Below are 24,526 nucleotides of genomic sequence, written 5' to 3' on the forward strand. Positions count from 1 at the left end.
AATCAAAGGGACCAGCAGGACGGACAGAACTTTGTCTGGGTTCACCTCCCAAGCTCCCAGTGAAAGTCCCTTCCCACCTGGTTGCTGGTGGAGTTCTGGCTGCTGTTGGAGTTCAGATCGCCGTGCTGGAGTATCAGTCACTGCAACACCACACTGCTGTGCCCGCTGCTTTCCTGTGTCTGTCAGTCTCCAGGTACCCCTCTGCTGTTGTTCTGTCCTTTCCTATTTCCTGAAATATGTCCTCTCTGCTTCATCCTGATTAAATGTTTTTCTGTCCGTTTAAACGTGTCCTTACCCTATTCAGCCACATTGATTCTCCATGTCCTGTATTTTCAAATAACAATTTCTATTTAAATTTTTACATTCGGGGACATGTTTTACACCGTCAGATGTATTTTCTGCTTCATTCCTCCTTTTCTTCTGTAATCCCAGTTACACACATATCATATTTATTCATTTTGTCATATATAACACTAAGCTTGTATTCATTTTTACTCAATCTTTATTTTCTCCTTGATTCAGAATGAGTAATTCCTTCAGTTCTATCCTCTATTTCATTAGTTCTCTGCCAACTCATATCCAATCTATGTTTAGTGCATCAGACAAAACAATTAATATCAACTTTTGGATTTTTTCCATTATAGAATTTTCATTTAGTTTCTATCTGGGGTGGGGAGAATACTCTGTCAGCTCCTTACTGATAGGGTGCTTTCCTTCAATTCTTTGAACATATTTATAAAAGTTAAATTCACATTTTTATCTGTTAAATGCAGCATCTGGATGCTCTTGAGGTCCATTTGTTTGGTTGCCTATTTTTTCCTATACATGTTTAACTTTTCCTTTGTGTATATAGTAATAGTAAGCTCAAAATTAATCATACTACACTGTATTTCAAAGTAATTCTATATTTGGTCATGTTGATATGAGAATGAACATTGAGCTAGTACACGTTGATCCACAGAATTAAATCTGTAAACACTGTCAATTTCTCTGCCATATTTAGACACAGTTTTTTTTTAAATACTTTAAGCATGTTTGAGTTCAAGTTTATGGAATTACATTGCACATCACGGAGGTATGATTTTAACTGTGATTCATTTTAGTGATGGCTCTAGTTCCATGTAGCTCTATCTTTTGATTATACATTTCCTCTTGCTATATGCCCAGTTTCTCACCAGGCCCTTGACTCTTGCCTTCATATTATATTTTACCTGCCAGGCAACCATTCAGAGAGTTTATTTTCTGAATTTCAATCTCAGTCCTTATAAAATTTTATGCCAAAATCCTTGTTTTAAACTTCTGTGTAGCACCTCTGAACTCTGGTCTTTGGTGCATGTAGCCGGCAAAACTGCAGTTCCTCCTGTGGGTGTGTCCCACAGTGGTGCCTGCTTGGATTTTGCTGGTCTGTGGGTTCACTCTGTCTTTCAACTGATTCACATTGTCTGCATCTCCCAGCCCAGCCTCAGAATCTTGCTTGAGATTCTGAAGACCAAGCAGCACTAGGCACCCAGGCTACATTGCAGACAATGTAGAAGGGCATTCCCCTGCACCTTCTGAAGCTGCACTGTCACTGCTCTGACAGTGAGTGAACCCCAACCCTCACTGCTCGGTGCTGCTCCTTTCCACATGGGCAGGTTGAGGAAAGAGAAGACTAACAGGGATTCCAGCTCTGTTCCAGTGACCCATCCTGTCTCCCTCATTCTCACATCTTCCCAACCCATGATGGGTTATTACCTTCTCTAAGGTCCCCTCCAACCCCAGCAGCCCTGGGTTCCAGGTCAGAAGAGAGCTGCTTCGGCTCCCATCTCCTCTCTAACCGACAATTTCCTTCCTGTGTGCTGGCATTCACCTCTGCTGCACTCCCACCTGCCTCCCCTTCCTGGATCACACTGGGCATGTTCCTCCCAGGGGCCACAACACAGGCTGTCCTCTTTTCCTGGACACTGTTCCTGTGGATATCAGCTGAACTGCTTACTCACCTCCTCCCAGTTGTCACCAGGAAAAGGCAAATCAAAACCACAAGATATCACTTTGCTCCAGCTAGGCTGCCTAAAGTAGAAAAGTTACATGACAGGACAGGCACTAAGGCGGGCAACTTACGTGCTGTTTTTGAAGTGGCTGCATCTCATAATGAAATTCCTGAGTTAGATACTTGAGGTCAGTGTTCTGACTTGTTGCACCAACTTCTGGCTGATGCAGACCCCGCAGGGCAGTTGTGACAGCCCAAGAAATCTGGGCTCCTGTCACCTACTTGGGAGACCCAGGTAGATTTCAAAACCCTAACTTTGAATCTGCCAACCCCACTATTGCAGGCATTTGCGGAATAAACCAGAAGATGGGAGCTCTATTCTCTCTCTCTCTCTCCCCACTCACTAGGTTTCAGCCTCATAAATAAATAAATAAATAAACAAAATTTTTAAAGATTGATCTTCTGACATGTTCTGAGATGAATTTTTCAATACTTTATAGTAAGTGTTGGCAGAGGCATAGAGAAAGTGTGACTCACACACTAGTGATGGAGTACAACTTCGTGTGGCAATCAAGTCCTAAAATGATTGGACACTGAAGTTATCATTCAACCCAGTTACTGCACTCCTAGAGGCATACTCAAGTGAAATATCTGTACATGTTCACTTAGGAACTTGCATGTGAATTATGGCAGCATGGTTCATAGTAGCCAGGGAGAGGGGAGATAGCAGGCCAAAAAATGGCTGAATTGATAAGAAGCAGCTGTAGAATGCATGTTCCAAGTAGCTGAACCTTGGACTGCTTGTGTGAAGGAAACCATTGATTCCACCAGCAAGAAAGTCCTGAATAGGGAACTCTATAGAGATGGGAAGTGGATTAGTTATCACTTACAGCTGAAGAAAAGTGGCATTGGGAAAAAGTGTGGCAGTTGAAGGTACCAATTTTCTTTTGACGTGATGGCAATGCCTTAAAATCTATTCTTTTGATGGCCATTTCTACCTGAACTCTGCATGAATAATACACTGTGCACTTCAAATGAATCAGATACATATAGCACATGACTTTTATGTCAGGAAAGCTGTTTTTTTCATAATTTATTTAATTTTATTTGAAAGATAGACTTTACAGAGAGAGGACAAACAGAGAGGTGGGGAGGAAGGTTTTCAGTCTGCTGATTCACTCCCCAAATGGCCAGAGCCAGGAGCTTTCTCATGATCTCCCATGTGGGTGCAGGGATTCAAGGACCTAGGCCATCCTCTGCTGCTTTCCCAGACCATAAGCAGAGAACTGGATTTGGAAGTGTAGCAGCCAGGACACAAACCAACACCCATTTGGGATGCCAGCTCTAGCAGTCAGAGGATTAGCTACCTTTTAAAGCGTGCATTGGAAGTATTAAAAAAAATGGCAAGTGCCTTTGTGACCACACTGACCTTGTTCTGAATTCCATCTCCATTGTTTACCAGACCTGGGGCTTGAATAAGTCACTTGGATTCCACAGGACTCATTTTTCTTGTCTGTAAAAGGAATATAGTGGCCATGTCCACCTTATAGGTTGAATTTGACAATGAGATCAAGCATATCAATTTTCAGTATTGCCTTGTTTATAAGCAATAAACTAATGTTATCCAGCTACATGATGCCAGGGCACACCTGGCTAAAGGTAGACAAGTGATGTGAATGCTGAGACGCTCAAGGACTACTAAGCTACCTGTAAGGTTTTGTCCACTGATGAAGACAAGGGTCCAAACCATGGGGACACACCTGCAGTACAGTTAGCTCTAGATATTTACCTGCAGGATGAGGGAGCTGTGGTATTGCTCAGATTCTGACGGACTGTCCTCTGTAAAACGGAGCAGTGACCTGCTCCCCCTCTTCCACACATTCCCTTGAAGGAGTTTCAAAGGAAAGAAGGATGGACAGAGGTAGAGTTGTGACACTCAAACAATTCAATAATAAGTAATAAATAATGGCTTTAAAATGAGCCAAAGGGAGTTGGACATTTGGTACAGCAGTTAAAACGGGACGCCTATATCCCTATCATGTAGCCTGGATTTAAATCCAATTTCAAGTTGTTGTTAATACTACCCCAGGGGGCAAAAGATGACAGCTCAAACAGTGGGGTCCTTGCCATGCCTATGGGTTAATGATCTGGGCTGATTTCAATCTATCCCAGTCCCAGTTGCTTTTTTTAGAGACTTGGAAAGTGACCCAGACCATGAAAAATCATTGCCCCACTACACCATCTCTCATAAAAAGAAAAAAAAAAAATCAATAATTTGAAGGTGAAAATAAACAAATGATTTAACTAACTTTTATTTTTGTTTTCAGATTCATTTTGAATATCAGAGTTACAGAGAGAAACCAAAAGACAGATATAGATAGAGATCTCACACCCACTGGTTCACTCCCAGATGATCACAAGAGCCAGGCGAGGTCAGGCCTGATCCAGGAGTTGCATCCGAGTCTCCCATGTGGGTGGCAGGAGCCCACATACATGACCCATCATCTGCTGCTTTTCTGGACCACTATCAAGGAGCTGAATAAGAAGTGGAGCAATTGGGACATGAACCAGTGACCACAGGGGATGCCAGTGACATAGGCAGCAGCCTTACCTGCTATGTTACATCACCTCTAAACATTTCTTAAAATAAAACACACACGGGCCCCGGCGCGGTGGCGCAAGTGGTTAAGGTCCTCGCCTTGCACGCCCGGAATCCCATATGGGCACCGGTTCTACCGCGGCAGCCCCGCTTCCCATCCAGCTCCCTGCTTGTGGCCTGGGAAAGCAGACAAGGAAGGCCCAAAGCTTTGGGACCCTGCACCCGTGTGGGAGACCTGGAAGAGGCTCCTGGCTTCGGATCAGAATAGCATCGGCCATTGCGCTCACTTGGGGAGTGAATCATCGGACGGAAGATCTTCCTCTCTGTCTCTCCTCTCTGTATATCCGCCTTTCTGATAAAAAAATAATTTAAAAAAAAAAATAAATGAAACACACACATAGTCAACAAGTATATGAAAAAATGCTCAATTAATCATGAAATATAAATTTATATCACAATTAGATATCATGTCCTGCATGTTAGAAGGGCTAATATGAAAAAGACAAAAGGGAAATGTTGGAGAGGGCGTGAAGAAAAAGGAATCCTCTTTTACTGCTATGGGAGTTTAAGTTAGTATAGTCATTAGGGAAAACAATATGAAGATTCTTTAAAAATTCTTTTAAAAGAACTACTATTACAATTCAGCAACTCACCAGTGAGTTTACAGCCAAAGGAAATGAAATCAGTATGTCAAAGAGACATCTGCAGCCCCATGCTTATTACATTATTATTCACAATAGCCATGATACATGTGAAATCATGCATCCATCAATAAGATGAACAAAGACAAGGAAAGCAGTACATATACACAATAGAAAACTATTTAATCTTTTAAAAATACCTATTTATTTTAAATGCAGAAATACATAAGGAGGAAGAAAGAGAATGTCTTCCATCTACTAATCCCTACGCGGCTGCAAAGGCCAGGGCGAAGCCAAGCCAACACCATGAGTCATGAACTCCATTCAGTTCTCCCACATAGGTGCCAGGGTCCCGAGTGCTTGGGACACCATCCATTATTTTCCTAGATGCATTAGCACGAATTTGAATCAGCAGTGAAACAGCTGGGACACAAAATGGCAGCATGGGTGGTGGCTTACCCTGCAGGGCCACAATGGTGGCCCCACACAGTCTTTAAGAGGGAAGACCTGTCATTTGCCAATAGTGATAAATGAACTGGTAGTATATTATGTTAAGTGAACTAATCCAGGCTAGGAAAAATAAATATTGTATATTCTCAGATGTGAAATCTAAGAAAGCCAAGCTCTAGCAGAGAGCAGAGTGGTGGTAGCTAGAAGTGGTGTGGGCAGGAAGATGGAAATGCTGGTCAAAGCATACAGAATTTCAGCTTGATGGGAAGAATATGTTTAGCAGATCTACTACACGTGGTGGTAACTGTAATTAAGAATCATGTGTATTCTTGAAGTTCCCAAGGAGAGTAGATTTTAAGTATTTTCAGCAGAGGTGACATGCATATCCTTCATTTGAATGTAACTATTCCATAATGTATACACATTTCAAAACAACATGCTGTGTACTACATATATATATACATATAATATTTTTGTCAATTAAAATAAGCGAGCCTTTCAATGGGAAATAAACCAATGAAATTATCTTTGTGAGTGCCTGAAGGTCATGGTATACAGGAGACAAACCTACAAGTGCCTAGCAACCTTGCCCTCCTGCTCTGGAGTAGGCTGCCTTTCTTCCTGGAAAGCAGGTGGCTGGTGCTTAGCAGCCATGATGTTAGTAAAGTGTGTTTCATTACACAATAAATGTAATTTGCCCATTAAATTTGATTTCCAACCATTCATACCCCTAGTTGGTCTTGGGTTGGTATGTTCTCAGCATTATCAATCAGAAAAGGGGCATTGAGGCCACCATTGAAGCTTGTGAGATTTTTGATAAAATTGAGTCAAGCAACTGTAACCTTTAAATTGAAGTATGGAGCACAGGTCCATGGAACTATCGCAGATGTAGATCTTAGCATGAATGTATACCTTAAAGTGACCCTGAAGCTGAGCTGACTGTACCCACTGGTGCATAAGCCAGAGTGGGTGAGGGTTGGTTGGGCTTTGCCACAGCATTAGCTGGCAGATCCCAGCACAGAGTGCTAATTTTGTCAAGGTGAACTACGTAACCACCTGGACAGTGCATGATCTGGGAGTGGGAGAGGGCCCAGTAGGGAACCTGTGGGCACCTCCCTCTTGGGGTGTCACTCCCACTGGTGAGCATGATAACCAGGACTAGGGGTAGGCATGGCTAGACAGAGAGTGGCACCTGCTGGCACATGTGTGGGCTGGATAGTTGCGTTGGATAGTCGGGCTGGTTAGATTGAACTAGGCTTCAATGTCCATTGACATGTATGAGAGCTAAATGCGATATAGGACAGAATGGACCAATCTGCTGTACACACTAGCAATCACAGGAACCAGGGCAGGGCACAGGCCTGGTGGAAGTTATTGTGGATCACTTCAACTAGGCTGCAGCTCCCATTGGTTTACGTGAAGGCCAAGTGTGTGGTGGGCAGGATCAGGGTGGGCTGCCACAACCATTGCTTTGCATAGTAAATGGGGTGGGGACAGAACTGACCCAGGAATCACAACCACTAGTGTGTGCATAGGCTGAATTGTGTGACAGACTGTGCCAGACCCTGTACTGGCAAGCACACACAAGAATCAGGTCTGGGATACCTCAAACAAAGTTTCTTAGGGTATCCCCCAAATTAAACCACTGAGCTCAGAACTCCAACCATGGAGAAAATTGCAGGGTCCATTGTCTAACTGTGGAGTGCATGTGTCAAAGCTGGGCCTCCTCAGTGGCTTAGACAGAACAGTGGAAAGCATAACCAGATGAACATGGAGGATATGGCAGTACATTGCAGAGGATGGATCCTACAGAGGATAGAGGACAGAACAAATTGAACTAACTTAGCCAAGCGTTGGCAGTGAATATCTTAACAAATGGAGACTAAAGTGGACTACGTCAGCCAGTGGATTCTGGAGGGATTTCATTGTGCTTGGAGTAGCAAGATCAACAGCAGTTCAGAACCATTGAACTATCAAAACCACTTAAGCAGGACCCTCAGAGCATGCCCCATGTCAGGAACCTTGGGATGGCATCAGTGGCCGCCCCCATCCTAGGGTACTAAGCCGGTTGAGAGGCTGGGTGTGGATTCTTCTCTTATATCCCCTCTTCCCCCAGATACAGGAAGGAAAAAATGGAATGCATAAACAGTGATCTCACCACTTTGTTCCAGCCCTTGACCCTTCCCATCCTAACCAACTATGTAAACATCATCAAAAATAAAATGACCCTGAAGAATAGAGCCCATACAGCTGGAAATACTAAGTATATGAGGAAACAACATCCAAATATTTAATTCTTTCAGCTGGATTACCTCTGGACACACTACTCAGAGATGTTGAACCCAAGGTGAAATCTAAGAGAAGGGAAGCTGTTGCAGGAAGAGGCCAAGGCAGATACAGAGGAAGAGGACGCGGCCATGGCAGCAGACAAGGAGGTCCCAGGGGATGTCTCTCAAGATTACTGTTTCAGAGTGATGCATGATTCTGCATTCTTTTTTGGTACATGTTTTGTTTATGTCACTTTTACATAAATGTTAAGTGTTGGGGGGGGGGGATATTAAATTCACCCTCAGACAGCCATGCATGGGAGCCAGCTGGAAACAACTGAACTGAGACAGTTTCTCACATGTCTTCCCCACTCCATGTTCAAGGCTATGTCTTGAATTTAGCCATAAAAGAGGTTTCTACACCACAGAAGCCGGCAATTATTAGCAACCAGGGTGTTTTCCTTCTGTAAAACTGTCCTTTAAACAGGTACAGAACATCACTGGCAGTGGGAAAGACAACAAAAGGTGGAAGCAGAGGGAGGGACCACAGAAACACCAGCGGAAACCCACTCCAAGGCCCTTGGTGTTGAAGAGAGCAGATCCCACTGCTAGAGTAGTTGTTGTTCAACGTGCAATGCTATTCTCCTTCCTTCTCCCTTCCCTTCCACAGCCTTCGATCCATGCTTATTACTGAGGCATGTGATGTGTCTGTCTCCCCTGAAAGGTAGAGTAACAGCTGACACTGGACTTCATCCTCAAGGCCATCCCTGTGGAGGAGCCATGCCTGGATGCTGAGTGCTGAGGGGGTGGGATGCCCACACACAAGGAGGGCTAGGAGGCTGGGACAACAACTCACACACAACAGTTTGGGGCCTATAAAACTCTATACCTTGGACCCCTAGGTATCAGCTGAAAGAACAGGTGCAGCGTTAAGGCTGTGATTCCCCTCAGGGCTAGGTAACCACAGCAGATGGGGACTAAAGACAAAGTGAACACTCTTCCAGTGCCTGGAAACCAGTGGGCACAGTAAATACACACTGAAGGGAAAACAATCCATGCTGCTTTCTGTCAACTCATTAAGGTCTGATTTCCCTTCCTGTTCAGAGTCTAGATCCTGAATTAGAGGAAGAGGCCCAGAGCCAATACACCTGGTGTTATCACTAGTGACCAGCTAAGGTGAGTCTGGAGCCCAGAGCACCTAATTCCACCAGGAGTGGTCAAGGCTGGCTTCCTGGGGCCATGGTAGCTGTTCCTGGGAGGATCAGATTAAGAAGCCACAGGGGATGGCAGAGAGGGGCTGAGCAGGCTGCAGGAATGTCATTCTTGGGCGCTTAAAGGGCAGTGGAGCCTCTGCAAACGGGGCATCATTTTTCCTAGTACCCACCTCCCGCTAGGACCCCCTTCCTCTCTGTGTCCCTAGACAGGTGGTCTCCAAGGCCTGTGGGTCAGTTCTGGGGTCCATTGGTGGAGACTGAAGAGCCTGCAGTCCCCTGTGGGGGTGGACAGCAGTGACCCAAAGCCCTGGGGTAGGAGAATGTTGTTCTGACAACACAATTCGTGCTCCCCAGAGGAACAAAGATGTTGAGAACTGGGGAACAAGAAGTGAGATCATGTCACAAAGGAAGTTCAGTGGAAAGGTTCGTGACTGATGTGGTCTGGTTGTGAAGGTCAAGGACACACTAATGTTGGACAGGCACCCTGGTAGGTTTTGGGGGAGAGCAGGAGCTGGAGAGGGGGCTGGGCAGATCACAGCCAGACGTATCTGCACAAGGGGGGCCTCATTCAGACTCAAACACTGAGCAATGCCAGAGAGGGCTTCCAACTTGCAGACGATGAGGACCCACGATCCAGTTGCAAGATCACCAAAGCCTGTCGCAGCAGTGTCTTCTGCAAGTCTGGGCTGAAGCTCAATGCGTAGACCCGTTTGCGCTTCACTGAGTGCATGAGGCACCTGAGGCTGCTACAGACCATCTTGTGGCCCAGCAGCTGCTGAGATGCAGCCATGGGTCTGGGGGAGGGGACATGCTGCCTGGGAGAGGCCTGGTCTCTTTGCTCACTGTGGCTTCTCAGGGTCTGCAACTATCTTGCTAGGGGAGACTTGCTTCCCTCCGTCAATGCACTGGGACTTGCAATGACCATCAGTCTAGGAGGCAGAGATGTGGTAGTAGGCTGGGCTCTGCCACTGACACATGTCCCAAACCTCAGTGAGACAGCAGTTTCCTTTCAGGAATGGGCAGGATTGATTCCCCATGCCTCCCACAGGTGGGTTGCCAGCAGGCACATGGAAGGAGGTGACCATGGCTTGGCTGCCTGGAGAGTCTCTTGAGCAGATGCAGCAGATCCTGAGCAGCAGGTCCATGAACTGGACTCTGCTCATGGGACTCACCCTGGGGCAGGCTCCCTTGTCACAGCACAGGAGCTCATTCAAGTTTCATTCTGGGTGCAGGACTGAGGCAGTGCCTTACCCCAGGGTGCTTCAGGTCAGGTTGCCCTGCCCCATCCTGCCCTGTCTGCAGTCCCCATCTGCTATGGTCACCTAGCCCTGAGGGGAAGCACCTGCTCTTCCAGCTGCCCTGCCTCACACAGAACAGTCCAGTCATTCTCAATCTTAGATACTAAAACAAGTGAGTTAAATAAACGACATTATTAAAATATATTACAGACTCTCGTAAAGCTTACCCAACAAGGAGAGCATAAGAAGTTCAGGGTCCTCTGTCCTAGCCTTCCCGGTGACTCTCTGGCAGCTGCACATATATTCAGGGTTTGTGCTTGTGCTCAGCAGATCACTGAGGGGAAGAAATGACCTCATTCTGTGGGGTGAGCCCACTCCCAGCTGCCCTGACTCACCCCAGTCCTTTGCAGCAGGCGGGTATTATTGCAGAGACGCATGTATGTGATGTGAAGCTCTGAGTCCTGAGTTTGAGGTCTATTCCAGGGCTCTGGCTCTGCCATAGGCACACAAATCTCAGAGGAGAATTAGAAGGAAGAGGGAGAGAGCCCAGATGGGGCAAGAGGCTGCCCAAGTGGCCTCTGCATGGCCAACAGCTGGAGCCCATGATGGGCATTTCCTGGATGTATCCATGTCATGTAAATCTTGGGGGATTTGTGAGTAATGAATGGATCTTGCCTTTGGATCAACCATTGGTAGTCCTAAAGGACTCTCACCCTCAGGCAGTCTCTCTCTCTCTCTCTCTCTCTCTCTCTCCAACCCCTCATCTACACCTTTTACCTCTGCTTGGCTCAAGCCCTCATCTCTGACTATGGATAGTACAATATCTCTTTCCGGTCCCTGTGGCTGGAGAGAATTCCAATAGTTTGGACTGCTCTAAATGGCCCAGAGCATGCATCTCTGATCCTGCCTCACCCCTTGCCAAGAGCTTCAGGATCCACAGAATTCATTAAAGATGACTCAGCCTGGCAGGTGGTATCACTTACAGCATTGCACTTAGAGTGTGGACACAGACTAGGAGCTCTGGCATCACCTGGGTCCTGTTAGGGAGTGCAGAGTCTAAGTACCCCCAGTCAACTGACTCTGAAGCTGTTCTGTTACAAGATGGCCAGGTGAATCCCCTGCACAACCAGCAGGCTGCTTTCAGTCTATTTTCTGCTTTCATGACACACACATTTATGGAATCTCATAGATGGACTATAGCTCATAGGTGCAACAGCTCATCAAAGTCACGCATATACATGGTTTCCAAAATGTGCTAAAAGGTCACAGGCCCCACTAGTCTCAATCTCTCTTCCCCCAAAGGAAACCGCTTCTAATATTATTTTTGCTTTTCCTTTTCTGTGGTGACTTCTGTGTCCCTAGGCAACAATTAGTAAGCCTTTTCTGGGGTTTTCAAGCTGAATTGTCACCCAAAGACTTCCCACTGCTCTAGGAGGTTTTAATTCACTCATGCTATCCCAGTCCCCTTTGCTACTCAGCACCAGCAGTGGCAATTGCTCCTTCCCACTACTGCTTTCCACCCACTATCTGCTGAGTCTCAGTTGTCTTCTTGTATTGAGAAACAGGGGCCCAGCATTGCAGTGCATCAAGATAATCCTCCTCCTGCAGCATTGGCATCCCATATGGGTGCTGGTGGGTGTCTCAGATGCTCCACTTCTGTCCCATTTTCCTGCTAATGCACATGGGAAGGCAAAGGAAGATGGCCCAAGAACTTGGAGCCCTATCACTCTTGTAGCAGACCAGGGTTGGATGCCTAGCTCCTTGCTTTGACTGGACCCAAGTTTTAGCTGCTGCAACCATCTTGGGAGTAAACCAAGAGAAGGGGAGATCTGTATGTGTCTATAGTCTATCTTTGCGTGTGTATGCATGTCTGTGTGACCTTCTCCATGTCACTTTGCCTTTCAAAATAAATAGATCCTATAGGAAGGGAAGGGGAGAGGAGGGGGACAAGTATTACTTCATTATTTTGTCACTTTTCTATTTACTTCATATATACTTTTTGGGTATATAAGACATTTATACATGGTTTCATACTTGTATATACTTAAGCAACATAATAAAATAATTTAAGTCAACAATGAGTACTGATAACTTTAAAGGTACTCTTTTTCTGGACTAGAAAACAAACTTTTACTGATTATGAAAACAAGCAAAGGTAAAGGGACACTTTATAAGCAAAATGCCAACACTTAATTAACAATATGAAGTATAATTAATGATGCAAAAGCCCCCAATAAAAATATTTTAAGAAATAGGAAATTAAAATAAACTACATTAGCTGAGGTTTTCTCCAATAATGCAAGACTGAAACCCTATTCACATGTTATTAACACACAATAAAGAGCAAAACCACATAATATATTCAAAGATACTGGAAGTAAATTATAAAATGTGACATTTTATTTGTGGTAAACCTTTTTGTAGGATTGAATTGGTACATACCTTCCTACGGTAATGCATGTGTTCTCTGACCTTCTAAAACCTTTCACATTGAAGAAACCATTTATATTAAAATTCTCAATGAAACAAAATATTTTTTTCATCTTTGTCTTTTATTTTGGCTTTGGGGGTGGTATTAATAATGCAATTATGGTACAGAAAGGAACTATTCATAATAATTGGAAAGAAACACAAGCTCTCTCTTTTAATTACATGGTTACTTACACATAATTTCAATGGGCTAAGTAAAAACTGCTTCAAACAACAGGGAAATGTAATGACATGGCTTCCAATATAGTACCCACACTTTATTTTATTGTTTTCAAATAGTTACAAGTTACTATACAAGTAGTATATATATATATATAGCATTATATATATACTTACTGTAGCAACAAAATTAATCGAACATCATTATTTCCACAAGACCTGCTTTCTGACCTTATATGTTATGTAATCAAAACAAAAGGGTCTTTGAATTCCTTAAGTTTTGAGAAAGCCTGAGATAATGCATTGACATGCTCAGCCTGTGGCTGATGGAGTGTGAGGCTATTCTCGTGCCTCTCCTTCCACCTTCCTCTGTCCTGGTCCCAGTCATGGGTCTTGTATCTGCAGGAATCACAGTCACAGGCCACCCGTCCTGGATAGCGACTCATCTTAAAAAGGCCCTGCAAAAAGCACCTCTGAAGGTTCTGCCTGAAGAAGGGTGCTCCTTTAGAGGGATGGAGTGGGTCAGAGACCAGAAGTCATGGCTGCACCATGAAAAGATTGCTTCTCCATTTGATGTCTGAGTAGACAGAGTATCCACTTGCAACTTGTAATGTGAAAGTCTGGTGGGTCTCTTGGTTCCTTTGTGCTGCTATGCTGAAATACCACAGACCAGTGCAGCAGAAACATCAATATCTCACAGTTCTAAAGGCTAAGAAACCAAGGTGGCTGTAAGTTCAGTGTCTGGTATTTGAGGAGCAGCGCTGTCCCCTCCCGAGTCCTTCACAGGGGACCAAGTCTGTGTTCTAACATGACAAAAGGCAGAAGGGCAAAAAGAGATAAATTCTGTGCGGCAAACCCTTCCTAGGAGCTTTAAATACTGTCTGCAAGCGCTGGCATCCCCTGTAGGCACCAGTTTGTGTCCTGGCTGCTCCATTTCTGATCCAGCTCCCTGCTTGAGGTCTGGGGAAGCAGTGGAGGATGACTCAAGAGCTTGGACCCCTGCACCCATGTAGGGGACACAGAAAGAAACTCCTGACTCCTGACTTCAAACTGGGCCAGCTCTGGCCATTGTAGCTATTTGGGGAGTGAATCAGCAGATGGAAGATCTTTCTGTCTCTTCTCTCTGTAAATCTGCCTTTCCAATCAAACAAACAAACAAAAAATAAATCTTTATACATAAAAAAGTACATGAGATAGTTTCCACTGATCTTCAATGGTGACATGTGTCTTCTATAGGCAACAAATAGATGGGTTTTGTTTTTTTAATCCAGTTTACTATTCTATATTTGAATGATAGGCTTATGTCATTTACATCCAGGTTTAATATGAATAGGTGGTAATTTGATCTTGTCATTTTAGCAATGAGTTGTTCATGTTTGATTTAGTCTTCTGTTATTATTTTACTGGAATGATCTGCACATTTGCCTTTGGTTTTGGTGGGTGCTATACTTTTTCCTCCATCAAGAGAACATCTTTAAGTATCCTTTGTGGGGTAAATCTATAAAAGGCATATTCTTTGAGCTTTTCTTTACTGTTGAAGAATTTTATTTCATTTTCAAAGACAAAGGAAAGCTTTGGTGGGTACAACATTCTGGGCTGACAATTTTTTGCTTGTAGATTCTGGAATGTCACTCCATTCTCTTCTGTCCTGTAAAGTTTCCTGTGAGAAGTCAACTCTGAGTCTGATTGTCATTTCTCTATATGTCCATTGATTTTTATCACATGGACATTTAAGGGCCTTTTCCCTTTGTGCGACTGAAGAGAGCTTAATTATCATGTGTTGTGGTGAAGATCGCTTTTGGTCAACCCTGTTGGGAGTTCTGTGTCCCTTGTATATTTTGTGTGTCTCATATATTTTTACATTTATGTTATTATTTTCATTTCTTCAAAACAATTTTTTCTCATTAAATTCTTCACTGGGTTTGGAATCAAGATGGTGGCATAGGGTACAGACATGTTCGGGATGACAGAGAATCATTAGATGGGGCAAAGCACAAACAGCAGATTACAGAAACAGATAGGGATCAGGTAGTCAGCATGGGGGTACCTGGAGACCCTCCCTACACAGGGAAGAGGTGATGATGGTGGAACAGTGTTACAGGGAACAGAAAATCCACCAGCCGCTGGTGAGCAATGATCCAGACTCCAGCAACAACCAGGGATCCAGGGGCAGGCACAGATCAGCTCTTGCGACAGCCAGGGGGGAGCTTGGGTTTGCATGGGGATCTCAGGAGGTAAAGGCAGGCTGGGACTGGTCGATCCTGCCAAATAGTTTGACCCAGCAATGAACGGAAAAGGAATTGCAGACTCCGTGAGGCAGACTGGTTGTAGGTCAGAGCTAACAGCTCAGGGATCAAACACCAGAGTGGGCACGCTTCATGCTGGACTGATCCCCCAGAGAGGACAGGGCCAGCTTCTCATCCTGCAGGATCTATATGGTCCTCATATCCGAAGGCCAACAGCCCTGGCACTCTGGCAGTGCCTCGTCTGGCGCCATCTTGTGTGTTTAGACAATATCAGTGCAAAATAACAAACTAGTTAACTGAGACAATTGGCATCTTCCTAATCCAGGACACTGATTGAATACAAAAATTGACTTGCAGGCCTATAGGTAATACATCTTAGAAATCTGCACTAAAGAGAAAAAAACCAATAAACAGGATTGCAATATCAAAAATTAAAAGAAGAGACAGAGACACAACGAATGTTACTAAAGACTCACCAAGAAAGGAGCAAAGGCCTCTACAACCCACAGAATTAACTGAAAAAGACATTGAGAACACAGAATTCAGAAAACTCACTATAACGCTTCTGACCAGCAATGAGAAGTACATAATATAAGAGTTCAAAGAATTTCAAGAATTTGTCACACAGAAAATGAGTCAAATGAAATCTGACATTTCATAATTTAAGAGTAGTGTAGAGCAAATTAAACATACAGTGGAGAGTCTAAATTAGAATGAAAGATGAGAAGAAAAAAATCTCAGAATTAGAAGATATTTTCTGTCACCATGAATAAACAAACAAAAAGCTAGAAACAGAGCTAGGCCAACCTTAAAATAAGTATCCAGGAATTTAAAAATAGAGTTAAAAGACCCAACATAAGAATTATGGGAGTTCCAAAAAATGCAGAAAGATAAACTGGGAATGAAGGTTTATTCAAAGAGATAATAAATGACAACATTTCTAATTTGGAGAACAATTGGAAAATAATATACAGGAGGGTCACAGAACTCCAAAAATAGTTAATCAAAAGTGAACCTCATCATGACACATGATAATCAAGCTCTCTTCAGTTGAACATAAGGGCAAAAAATCCTTAAATATTCAAGTGAGAAAAATCAAGTGACCTAAACAGGAACCTCAATCAAACTCACAGCTGACCTCTTAGAGGAGACACTACAGGCCAGGAGAGAATGGAGTGACATGCTCCAAACTCTAAAAAGGAAAAATATCACCCTAGAATAACATCCTGCAAAGCTATTTTTTCTCTTTGAAAATGAAATAAAATTCTTTCACAATAAAGAAAAGCTCCAAGAATTCATATCCTCCAAACCTGCCATACAAATAATACTCACAGATATTCTTATGAAAGTGAAAAGGAATAGTAGCTGCCAAAACAAAAGCAAATGTGGAGAACATCCCACTAAAAGGCTAACAGAACACTCAATCAAAGAACAGCTCATTGCTAAGATGACAGGACCAAACTGACACCTATTCATATTAACATTGAATATAAAAGGCTTAAATTCAAGAAACACCATAGATTAGCAAACTAGTTTAAAAAAAAAAAAAACCTGAACAGGAGACATATCTCACCAACAAAGATCAGAGGAAATTGAAAGTGAATGGATGGGAAAGATAATCCAAGTAAATGGTAAGGAAAAATATGCGGGGGTAGCCAGCCATTCTTATATCAGATTATATAGACATTAATGTGGAAAATATTCAGAGATGAAGAAGAACAGCATATCATGATCAAAACATCCATTAAGCAAAAAGAGAACACCATAATAAATGTATATGTGCCAAATGCCAAAGCACCTAGCTACATGAAACAAACGTTAATGGATTTAAAGGGAGAAATAGACTCCAACACAATCATAATGGGGGACCTTAATACCCCATTGACATCAATGGACAGATATAAAAACCAGAAATTCAGCAAAGAAACAACAGAATTCACCTAAACTCTGGAGCAAATGGATTTAGTTGATATCTACCAAATCTTTCATCCTACAGACAGAGAATACACTTTTTTTCATGTGTACATGGAACCTTCTCCAAAATTGACCATGTTATAGGCCACAAAACAAGCCTCAGCAAATTTTTAAAATGGAAATTATACCATGCATCTTCTCAGACATCATGGAGTGAAGCTAGAGACTAAGAAATCAAAACACCAAGGAAGACTTGCAATCACATGGAGACTGAATAATATATTACTAAATGAACAATTGGTTGAAGAGGAAACCAAAAGGGAAATTTAAAAATTGCTTGCAATCAATGAAAGCATCAATACAACGTATCAACACATATAGGACATAATCAAGGCAGTGTTAAGAAATTTCATCTCAATCAATGCTTATGCTAAGAAACTAGAAAAGCATCAAGTATATGAAGCTAACCTTACAGTTGAAGGAGCTAGAAAAACAACAGCAAAGCAATCCCAAGATTAGTAGGAAAAAAGAAATAATCAAAATAAGGGAAGGAATAAACCAAGAAGAGACCAAAAGAACTATACGTAAGATCAATAAATCAAAGAGCTGGTTCTTTGAGAAAATCAACAAAATAGATTCCTCACTAACCCAACTAATCAAAAAAAGGAGAAAGAAAATACACATCAATAGCATCAGAGACAAGAAAGGAAATAAAACAACAGATACCTCAAACATACAAAGAATTATTAGGAACTATTACAAGCAACTATATGCAAACGAATCAGAAGACCTAGAAGAAATGGAAAGATTTTTGAACACATACAATCCACCAAAATTGAATCAGGAAGTGATTAACAATCTAAATAGACCTATAACATTGATTCAGATTGAATCTGTAACTAAAGCCCTTCCAACCAAGAAAAGTGCTGGACCAGATGGCTTCATTGTTGAATTCTACCAAATGTTTCAACAGGAACTTCTCCAATCCTCCACAAGCATTTCCAAATAATAGAAAGGGAAGCTATTCTTCCAAATTCTTTCTATGAAACCAATATCACCTTAATACTAAAGCCAGATAAAAAACAACAGAAGAAGAGAACTAGAGACCAACATCTTTGATCAACGTAGAAACAAAGATCCTCAACAAAATACAAGCCAAATGGATCCAACAGCACATCAGGCAGATCATTCACCCAGAACAGGTGTGATTCGTCCCAGGCATGTAGGGCTGGCTCAACATTCGCAAATCAATAAATCAATGAATAAATCACATCAACAAATTGAAAAAATAAAAACCCTACGATCATCTCAATAGATCCAGAGAGGGCATCTGATAAAATCCAACACCACTTTATACTGAAAACCCTAAGCAACATAGGCATAAAATAAACATTCTACAACACAAAGCAATTTACTAAAAACCCAATGCCAGCATCATACTAAACAGAGAAAGATTGGAAGCCTTCCCACTAAAATCTGGAACTACATAGGGATGTCCACTATCACCAAAGAGGAATGTTTAAAGAAACTCTTGTATGTCTACTCTATGGAATACTACTCAGCCATTACAAAGAATGAAATTATACCATTTGCAACTAGATGGTCCCAATTAGAGACCCTTGTGCTCAGTGAAATAAGTCAGTTTCACAAAGACAAATACCATATATTCTCTCTAATATGAGGAATCCATCATGCAAATTGCAATTATAGCGGGGGAGTAATGGAGACTACCATATCCAGATGTCAAGACACAATGCAACACGCATTTCTGCTTCCAAACAAAAGATGGACTCCCAATGAAAATGTTGGACATATCTAGACAATGGGATGATGGACTCTGCCATTGTCCATCCCTGCACTGATGGACAGATGACTGTTTATAAGGAACTATACTATTATAATAATATAGGATAACTCAATGGGGAGAAGGGAGTTGGGGAGGGGGCAAGAGAAATCCCAGAGCCTATGGAATTATATTATAAAACGGTAAGAATAACAATAAATGGAAAAAAAAGATGGGGGCCTGATCCCATCCAGAAGGACATCATCCTCATGCCTCAGTCACTTACCAAGCACCTGATGCCTTAATCCACAGCCTCGGGAGTAAGTGTCCATGTGTATCATGAAGCTGACTCACTCAAACATTCACCCGTGTGCTTCCAGGCAGCAGCTCAGATGTCTTTACTGCCTCAGGGGCTGGGTCAAAATTAGTCCCCTTAGTCCCAGTTCCACCACTGGGCACTGGACATTTGAAGACTCCAGGCTGAAGGCGAGATGGGGTGGATCTTCCCCAGTCCTTTATTGTGCTGTGTCTTTCTGGTCTAGGTGTCTCCTCTGGGCTTTGGACTTATTTGTAACTCCTTGTAGATGGTGTGGACAGCTGGAGTAAGCTCGGATCTCCTTGCACGGCAATTGCTTGCCTCTGTGTCGTTCTACAATTCAAGTGGGGATGAGAACTGGGCTTGGTCAACTTCTAAGAATTAGGTACAGGAGTCATTTAAACTGCATCCCCTACTCTCTGTGTAGTTCCAAATTCAACCAGATAACTCTGGCTGTCAACTCGGATATAATTTTCCAGAATGGAGCTACAGCCCAGATCCCCATGATCTTTGCACTTGCTCTGTCCTCTGCCCAGGATGCTACACCCTGTTCCTGCCACCTAAACTTCCAGAGCACTTCCTCCTTCATGTCTTCCAGGGCCTGTATTCTCAGCCTCTGATCCCACTCTCCACCCCATGTTCCCCACTCCTTCTCCATGCTTTGTTTCCTCCTTAGCATTTGTCATCTTCTAGCACTTCCTGCACCGCACTATCTTACTTGGCATTCTTCTCACCCCCATCCTATTCCCATTACAGTTGTCCTCTACAAGGTTACTGCACAAAGTTCATGGATAAAGGAATTAGAAGATAACTTAGTCTTGAGATCTATACATAGCTTTTAGCTTTTGATGATATACACTTATCACTTTATAAATGCAATTTCAGAATTTTTCAAGGTGAGACCAGGAATGTCAGTGGTACCTGGGAGCTTGGAGATTCCCCAGGCCCAATGTAGACTCGCTGAATCAGAAATTCCATTACTAAGCCCTCTAGGCAATGCTGACATGAACTTACGTTTAAGAGCACTACTCCTGAGCCAGAGCTTTCAGAGCCCTTTTCTCCCCTAGCTGGTCCTGTCACCAGGCCTCCATGCTCAGTGCAACTGGAAGGTAGGTGGTCATAGGAGATGCTGTCCCATGGAGGGCAATACACAGGGAGCATTAATGGTGGGCCTGGGGCAGGTAGGGGAGAGGAGCGAGGAGAGGAGAGAGAGCTGGATTTGGTTATGGCTCCTCAGATCTCTGCATCTGTCCTGCCTCCAGGTTCCCCTGCAGTCCCTGGCTTTACCTCCTTTAGGCCTTGGACAGACAACAGACCCTGATCATTTACATTCCTGCCTGTCCTGTGCCTGAGCTTCAGCCTGTGGGTGGCGAGCCTCTGCAGGCTTTTTATCCCACTTTCACCTTGGCTAAGTTGTATGGCCTTGGGCCAATCACTTGCCTCACTTAGTCTCACTCTCTTCCTGTGCACCGTTCGACCACCTCTCCTCCCTGAGTGGCAGTGAGGCCTCACTGATCCTGGATGCATATCTGTGAGGCATCTTCCCTTTGTAACCCAGCTCCCAGCATGCACCAGGTGCCCAACCTATTCATGGCAAGAACAGGACCAAGTCTGGTGGTGGAAGAGTACCCTGGACTTCCCAGGCACCCCTGGCTTCTTTACATAGGTTGGTCTGTGGTCCAGTTCTCTAAAACTCACCTTTGGCTGTGTCAGGAGGCCAATCTCAGCGTAGGGAGTGTCGAGACTATCAGCTCCTCCAGTCTGTTGGTTAGCATAGTCCACTGTGTGAAGGGCCTGGCGAGCAGCTGCTGAATGACAAAGTACAACTGAGGTAAGCCCTACTCAGGCCCATCACAAGGGCAGCCATGGTGACCTAGGTCATAAGCTTAGGCCCTGTGCCACTGCCCTGCACTTGCCACCCACCACCTTTCCTTTCCTACAACTCCCATCCCCAGCAGGGCTACACCCTGGCTTCTGCAAGGGAAGAGTCCCAAGAGAGCCCAGCAAGGTCCTATCAGTCCCTCCTTGGGCTGCTCCATCCATGGTACCCTCCTCCCCAGAACCACCATCCTCAGAGTCTCCCCAGCACCTGCCTCTGTCAGTCTTCATCTTCCTCCACCTGTAGATCCACAGGACTATCCCCAGGCCCACCAGAGGAGCCAACAAGATGCTGACCATCCAAATCCAATTGCTCTGAGGATGACCTGGGGTTGAAGAGAAGCAAGTATTGACTCTGCCTCCCTCATGCCTGCTGGACTAAGGGGAGTGAGACAGCTTTGGCTCAAGGTCTATCAACTAAGTTGCTATGGCTTAGATGGTTTTGCTCCTTCTAGCCCCTCTGCCTGCCTGTCTCTTCTCCTCTCGGGCCTCCAAAACGAACATACATTTAAAGGGAGAGGAGATGGCAAGATCTGTGCTCTTCAGATGTCAGAACATGCTGTGCTTTCTGTGAGGGATGTATTTCTGACAGTACAATAGAAGACTCCTATTCAACCCTCAAGGCCCCAAGCAGGTACTTCCCTTCTTTGACACCTTTCCCAAGTCATGTAGCAGTTTTCCAAGGTCTTCTGTTTTCTTCAACTATATGTTGTATTTCCCTTGACATCAATGCTTAATATCTGGTTTTATACTTAGAAACTTATTCCTCATTTTCATCTGTATTTTCAAATCATCCATGACATATTATATGTCATACCATGCTGGTACCTTTATGTATAAAGGTTTTTCAAAAAATTTACTGGAATGCAGTCACAAAAGAAGTCCTCAGAAACTGCATAGGAATGTATATTATGAAAATAATTACATGTGGATTTCAAAATTTGTGCACCAAGATAAACTTAGTTTTTAACTTCATTTCCATGAATCTTTTTTTTAAGATTTATTTTTATTATTTTTTATTGGAAAGGCAGATATACAGAGAGGAGAGACAGAGAGGAAGATCTTCCGTCCGATGATTCACTCCCCAAGTGAGCGCAACCCATGAATCTTTTTAAACACTCTCGTAGATTATATCTTTTCATTCCTGTAACAACAGTATGAAATAGATAGAAACATTATTCATCTTTTAGATAGAAAGTTCAGACAGTTAAATAGTCTGTTGAAGGCCACCCAATGCAAGGCCCCCTTTTCTATAAACTCCTTGAGGACGGGGACTTCTCTTCCTTTTCACTGTGCTACTGTGCTCCCCCAGAGCATACAACAGGTACTCAGGGAAGTTTGCAAGCAGAATGCTACTGGGAAGAATCAGTAAGGACATGGCCAGGAACAGACTGCTCAGATGAGAGCCCCACAGGAGCAAGCAGAACTCAAACACTAGAAAGACAGAGAAGTTGGCCTGGCTAAACTTCCTTTTTTGCTTCGCTTCCTTGCTACAACAAGGGTCTGAGAGCTCAGGTTCTTTGAGAGTGAGTACATGCTCAACCTACCATTGGAGAGTCCCTCCATGCAAACAAGATGACATTAGACTGACTGAGGGAAATGTGGTCATGAATAGGTGACCGAGGTGAGAAGAGGGCCACTATAGCTCACACTGACCAGAGGCAGCTGACTGTTGTTTAGACACTCAAGGGAGATGATCATCCTGAGGAAGGGCAGGCCATGCCTGCAGTAGAAGCAGCAGAGATTTAACCACCTGCATGGGCGAGGCATATATGATCCAGGCCATGCATGGGGGTGGAGTAACCTGAATCAGATAGTGAGCACTTTAGGACCAGAGTGAAGGGTTCCTAGAAGCTCACCTATCTTTGCTCCTCCAGTCTTTCTCTTCCTCTGATTGGGTTCTAATGACTCACATAGCCTCCAGTGCTCCTTGAGGCTTGAGGTAGGGCTTCCTATGTTCTCTGCATGTCTTGGCAGTGACAAAGACTGCAAACACAGGCATGGCTTCTATGCAGACACATTTGAGAAATATAACAAGGCTGCAGTCAGGGGCACATTTCTTTGGTCCTACTACAGGAACAGCCTTGCAATGTACACCCATCCCATTACTTTCTTTAGTTTCCCAGACTTATCCCTGTGACCCCGCTCCCCATCGCACTACATCCTCTGCCAATCATTTTAATCACCCTTGCTCGTACATCACACTCACCCTTCTGTGGACAGATGCCCCTCAGGTCTAAGGTGGCATTCTTCTGGTCTGCAGGATTGCTGACCACACAGGTAAGATGGACATTCCACTGGTCTATGGGCAGGCTCAGGCTCAGATTCTTGGAGTGAGGGGTTGGCACCAGTGTTCTATTCTGCTCCAGATTGTTGGCCATCCAAGTCACTGTGAGGTCTTCAGTGTACCCTGGGGTGTCACACTCGAGGGTGACATTGCACCAGTCAGATGTGTTGGATATCGAATGAATCTGAATCTGGGGGTGTGGAATGGGCTCTGAGATAAGAAAGGATGAAAGAAAAACTAAGCTTTAGGACCAGGGGTCCACTGACTCTATCAATAAATCTCTCCCCTATAATATGCAGCTGTGTGAAGTTGCCCATTCTCTAGGAAGTGGCCTGAGAACCAAGCCTACTACCCTCCCCCCCACACTGAAATTGTTCTGACTCAGCCTAGGGACAGAAAGTTGAGGCTCTTCCTTACTCAGGAAGGGACTAGGAGCATCTCTCTGTCCATCTACTTCAAGAAGCATGGGGTAGATCACTTCCTGATCTTTTCCCATCTGCCTTGGAGCCCAGTTGCCTTCCCCTAAGTTCCCAGCTCCTTCAAGTTACCCTGCTTGCACATTTTCCATGATCTTTGTGGGAACATGCATTTGAATCTAGAATGTAAGCCCTTCCCACCGGGACTGAAACTAAAGGGGCAAAACAAAGGTAGTTCAGCACGTATGAGTCCAGAGGATGTAACTGTCTCTGTAAAAGAAATTCAAGGATGTGCAGGAAAAGAGTAAATGATGAATTCAAAAACCATGTAGAAATATAGAAATAAAGTATAGCACTAATCAATTAAACTTACATTCAAGCCTATAATATTAATCATTACACAGTAAATATGATAAATTATTCATAGATGCAAATGTTTTTCATTAAAGTAAATTTGTTCATTGTTTCCATTTCCACACATTTTCAAATTGTCTTTACATATGAATGTGTATATGCAAATATTTATATAACTGTGTATGTATATAATGATCAGACATGATAGCAACTGAGATGATGATGAAAATAATGTATTAAACTTCTTGTTACACCCTGAAAGAGGAAGTGAGTTTCTTCAATTATTGCAATAAAAGCTTGCTTAT

At 43.5% G+C, this 24,526-nt stretch overlaps 2 protein-coding genes across 8 annotated transcripts in view; one reads left to right on the forward strand and one right to left on the reverse strand.

Annotated features, from left to right (window-relative positions):
- Positions 1-24,526, reverse strand: part of LOC121171578 (SLAM family member 5-like) — a 57,681-nt gene that overhangs the window by 6,517 nt on the left and 26,638 nt on the right. Inside the window, exons 3-7 of one of the 7 annotated variants that reach the window (XR_005886150.1) lie at positions 23,374-23,661; positions 21,380-21,490; positions 20,985-21,094; positions 10,606-10,712; positions 3,259-3,482 (exon numbers count right to left, since the gene is read on the reverse strand). Coding sequence is in view for 4 of the 7 variants with exons in the window: in XM_041003307.1 (XP_040859241.1) it covers positions 20,871-21,094; positions 21,380-21,490; positions 23,374-23,661 (623 nt within the window). In the remaining 3 variants the exon portion in view is untranslated. Of the gene's footprint in view, positions 1-3,258; positions 3,483-10,236; positions 10,713-19,251; positions 20,416-20,791; positions 21,095-21,379; positions 21,491-23,373; positions 23,662-24,526 lie in introns of those variants that run through there. The other 6 variants (XR_005886148.1, XR_005886149.1, XM_041003310.1 and 3 more) reach the window with 6 other exon arrangements.
- On the forward strand, positions 6,410-8,141 carry LOC121171570 (small nuclear ribonucleoprotein Sm D1-like). Its single transcript, XM_041003297.1, has 2 exons — positions 6,410-6,557; positions 7,963-8,141. The coding sequence occupies exons 1-2, from the start codon at positions 6,410-6,412 to the stop codon at positions 8,139-8,141; spliced, it is 327 nt and encodes a 108-aa protein (XP_040859231.1).

The sequence above is a fragment of the Ochotona curzoniae genome, unplaced genomic scaffold, assembly GCF_017591425.1.
Source record: "Ochotona curzoniae isolate NIBS_2020 unplaced genomic scaffold, NIBS_Ocur_1.0 scaffold_2683, whole genome shotgun sequence".
In the NCBI taxonomy this organism is placed as follows: domain Eukaryota; kingdom Metazoa; phylum Chordata; class Mammalia; order Lagomorpha; family Ochotonidae; genus Ochotona; species Ochotona curzoniae.

What these genes read in the sequence shown, in the direction of transcription:
- LOC121171570 (XM_041003297.1), top strand. Translation starts at nt 6,410, where the DNA reads ATGTTCTCAGCATTATCAATCAGAAAAGGGGCATTGAGGCCACCATTG. An exon ending in TATCGCAGATGTAGATCTTA is followed by an intron (nt 6,558 to 7,962) that starts GCATGAATGTAT and finishes TAATTCTTTCAG; the next exon opens with CTGGATTACCTCTGGACACA.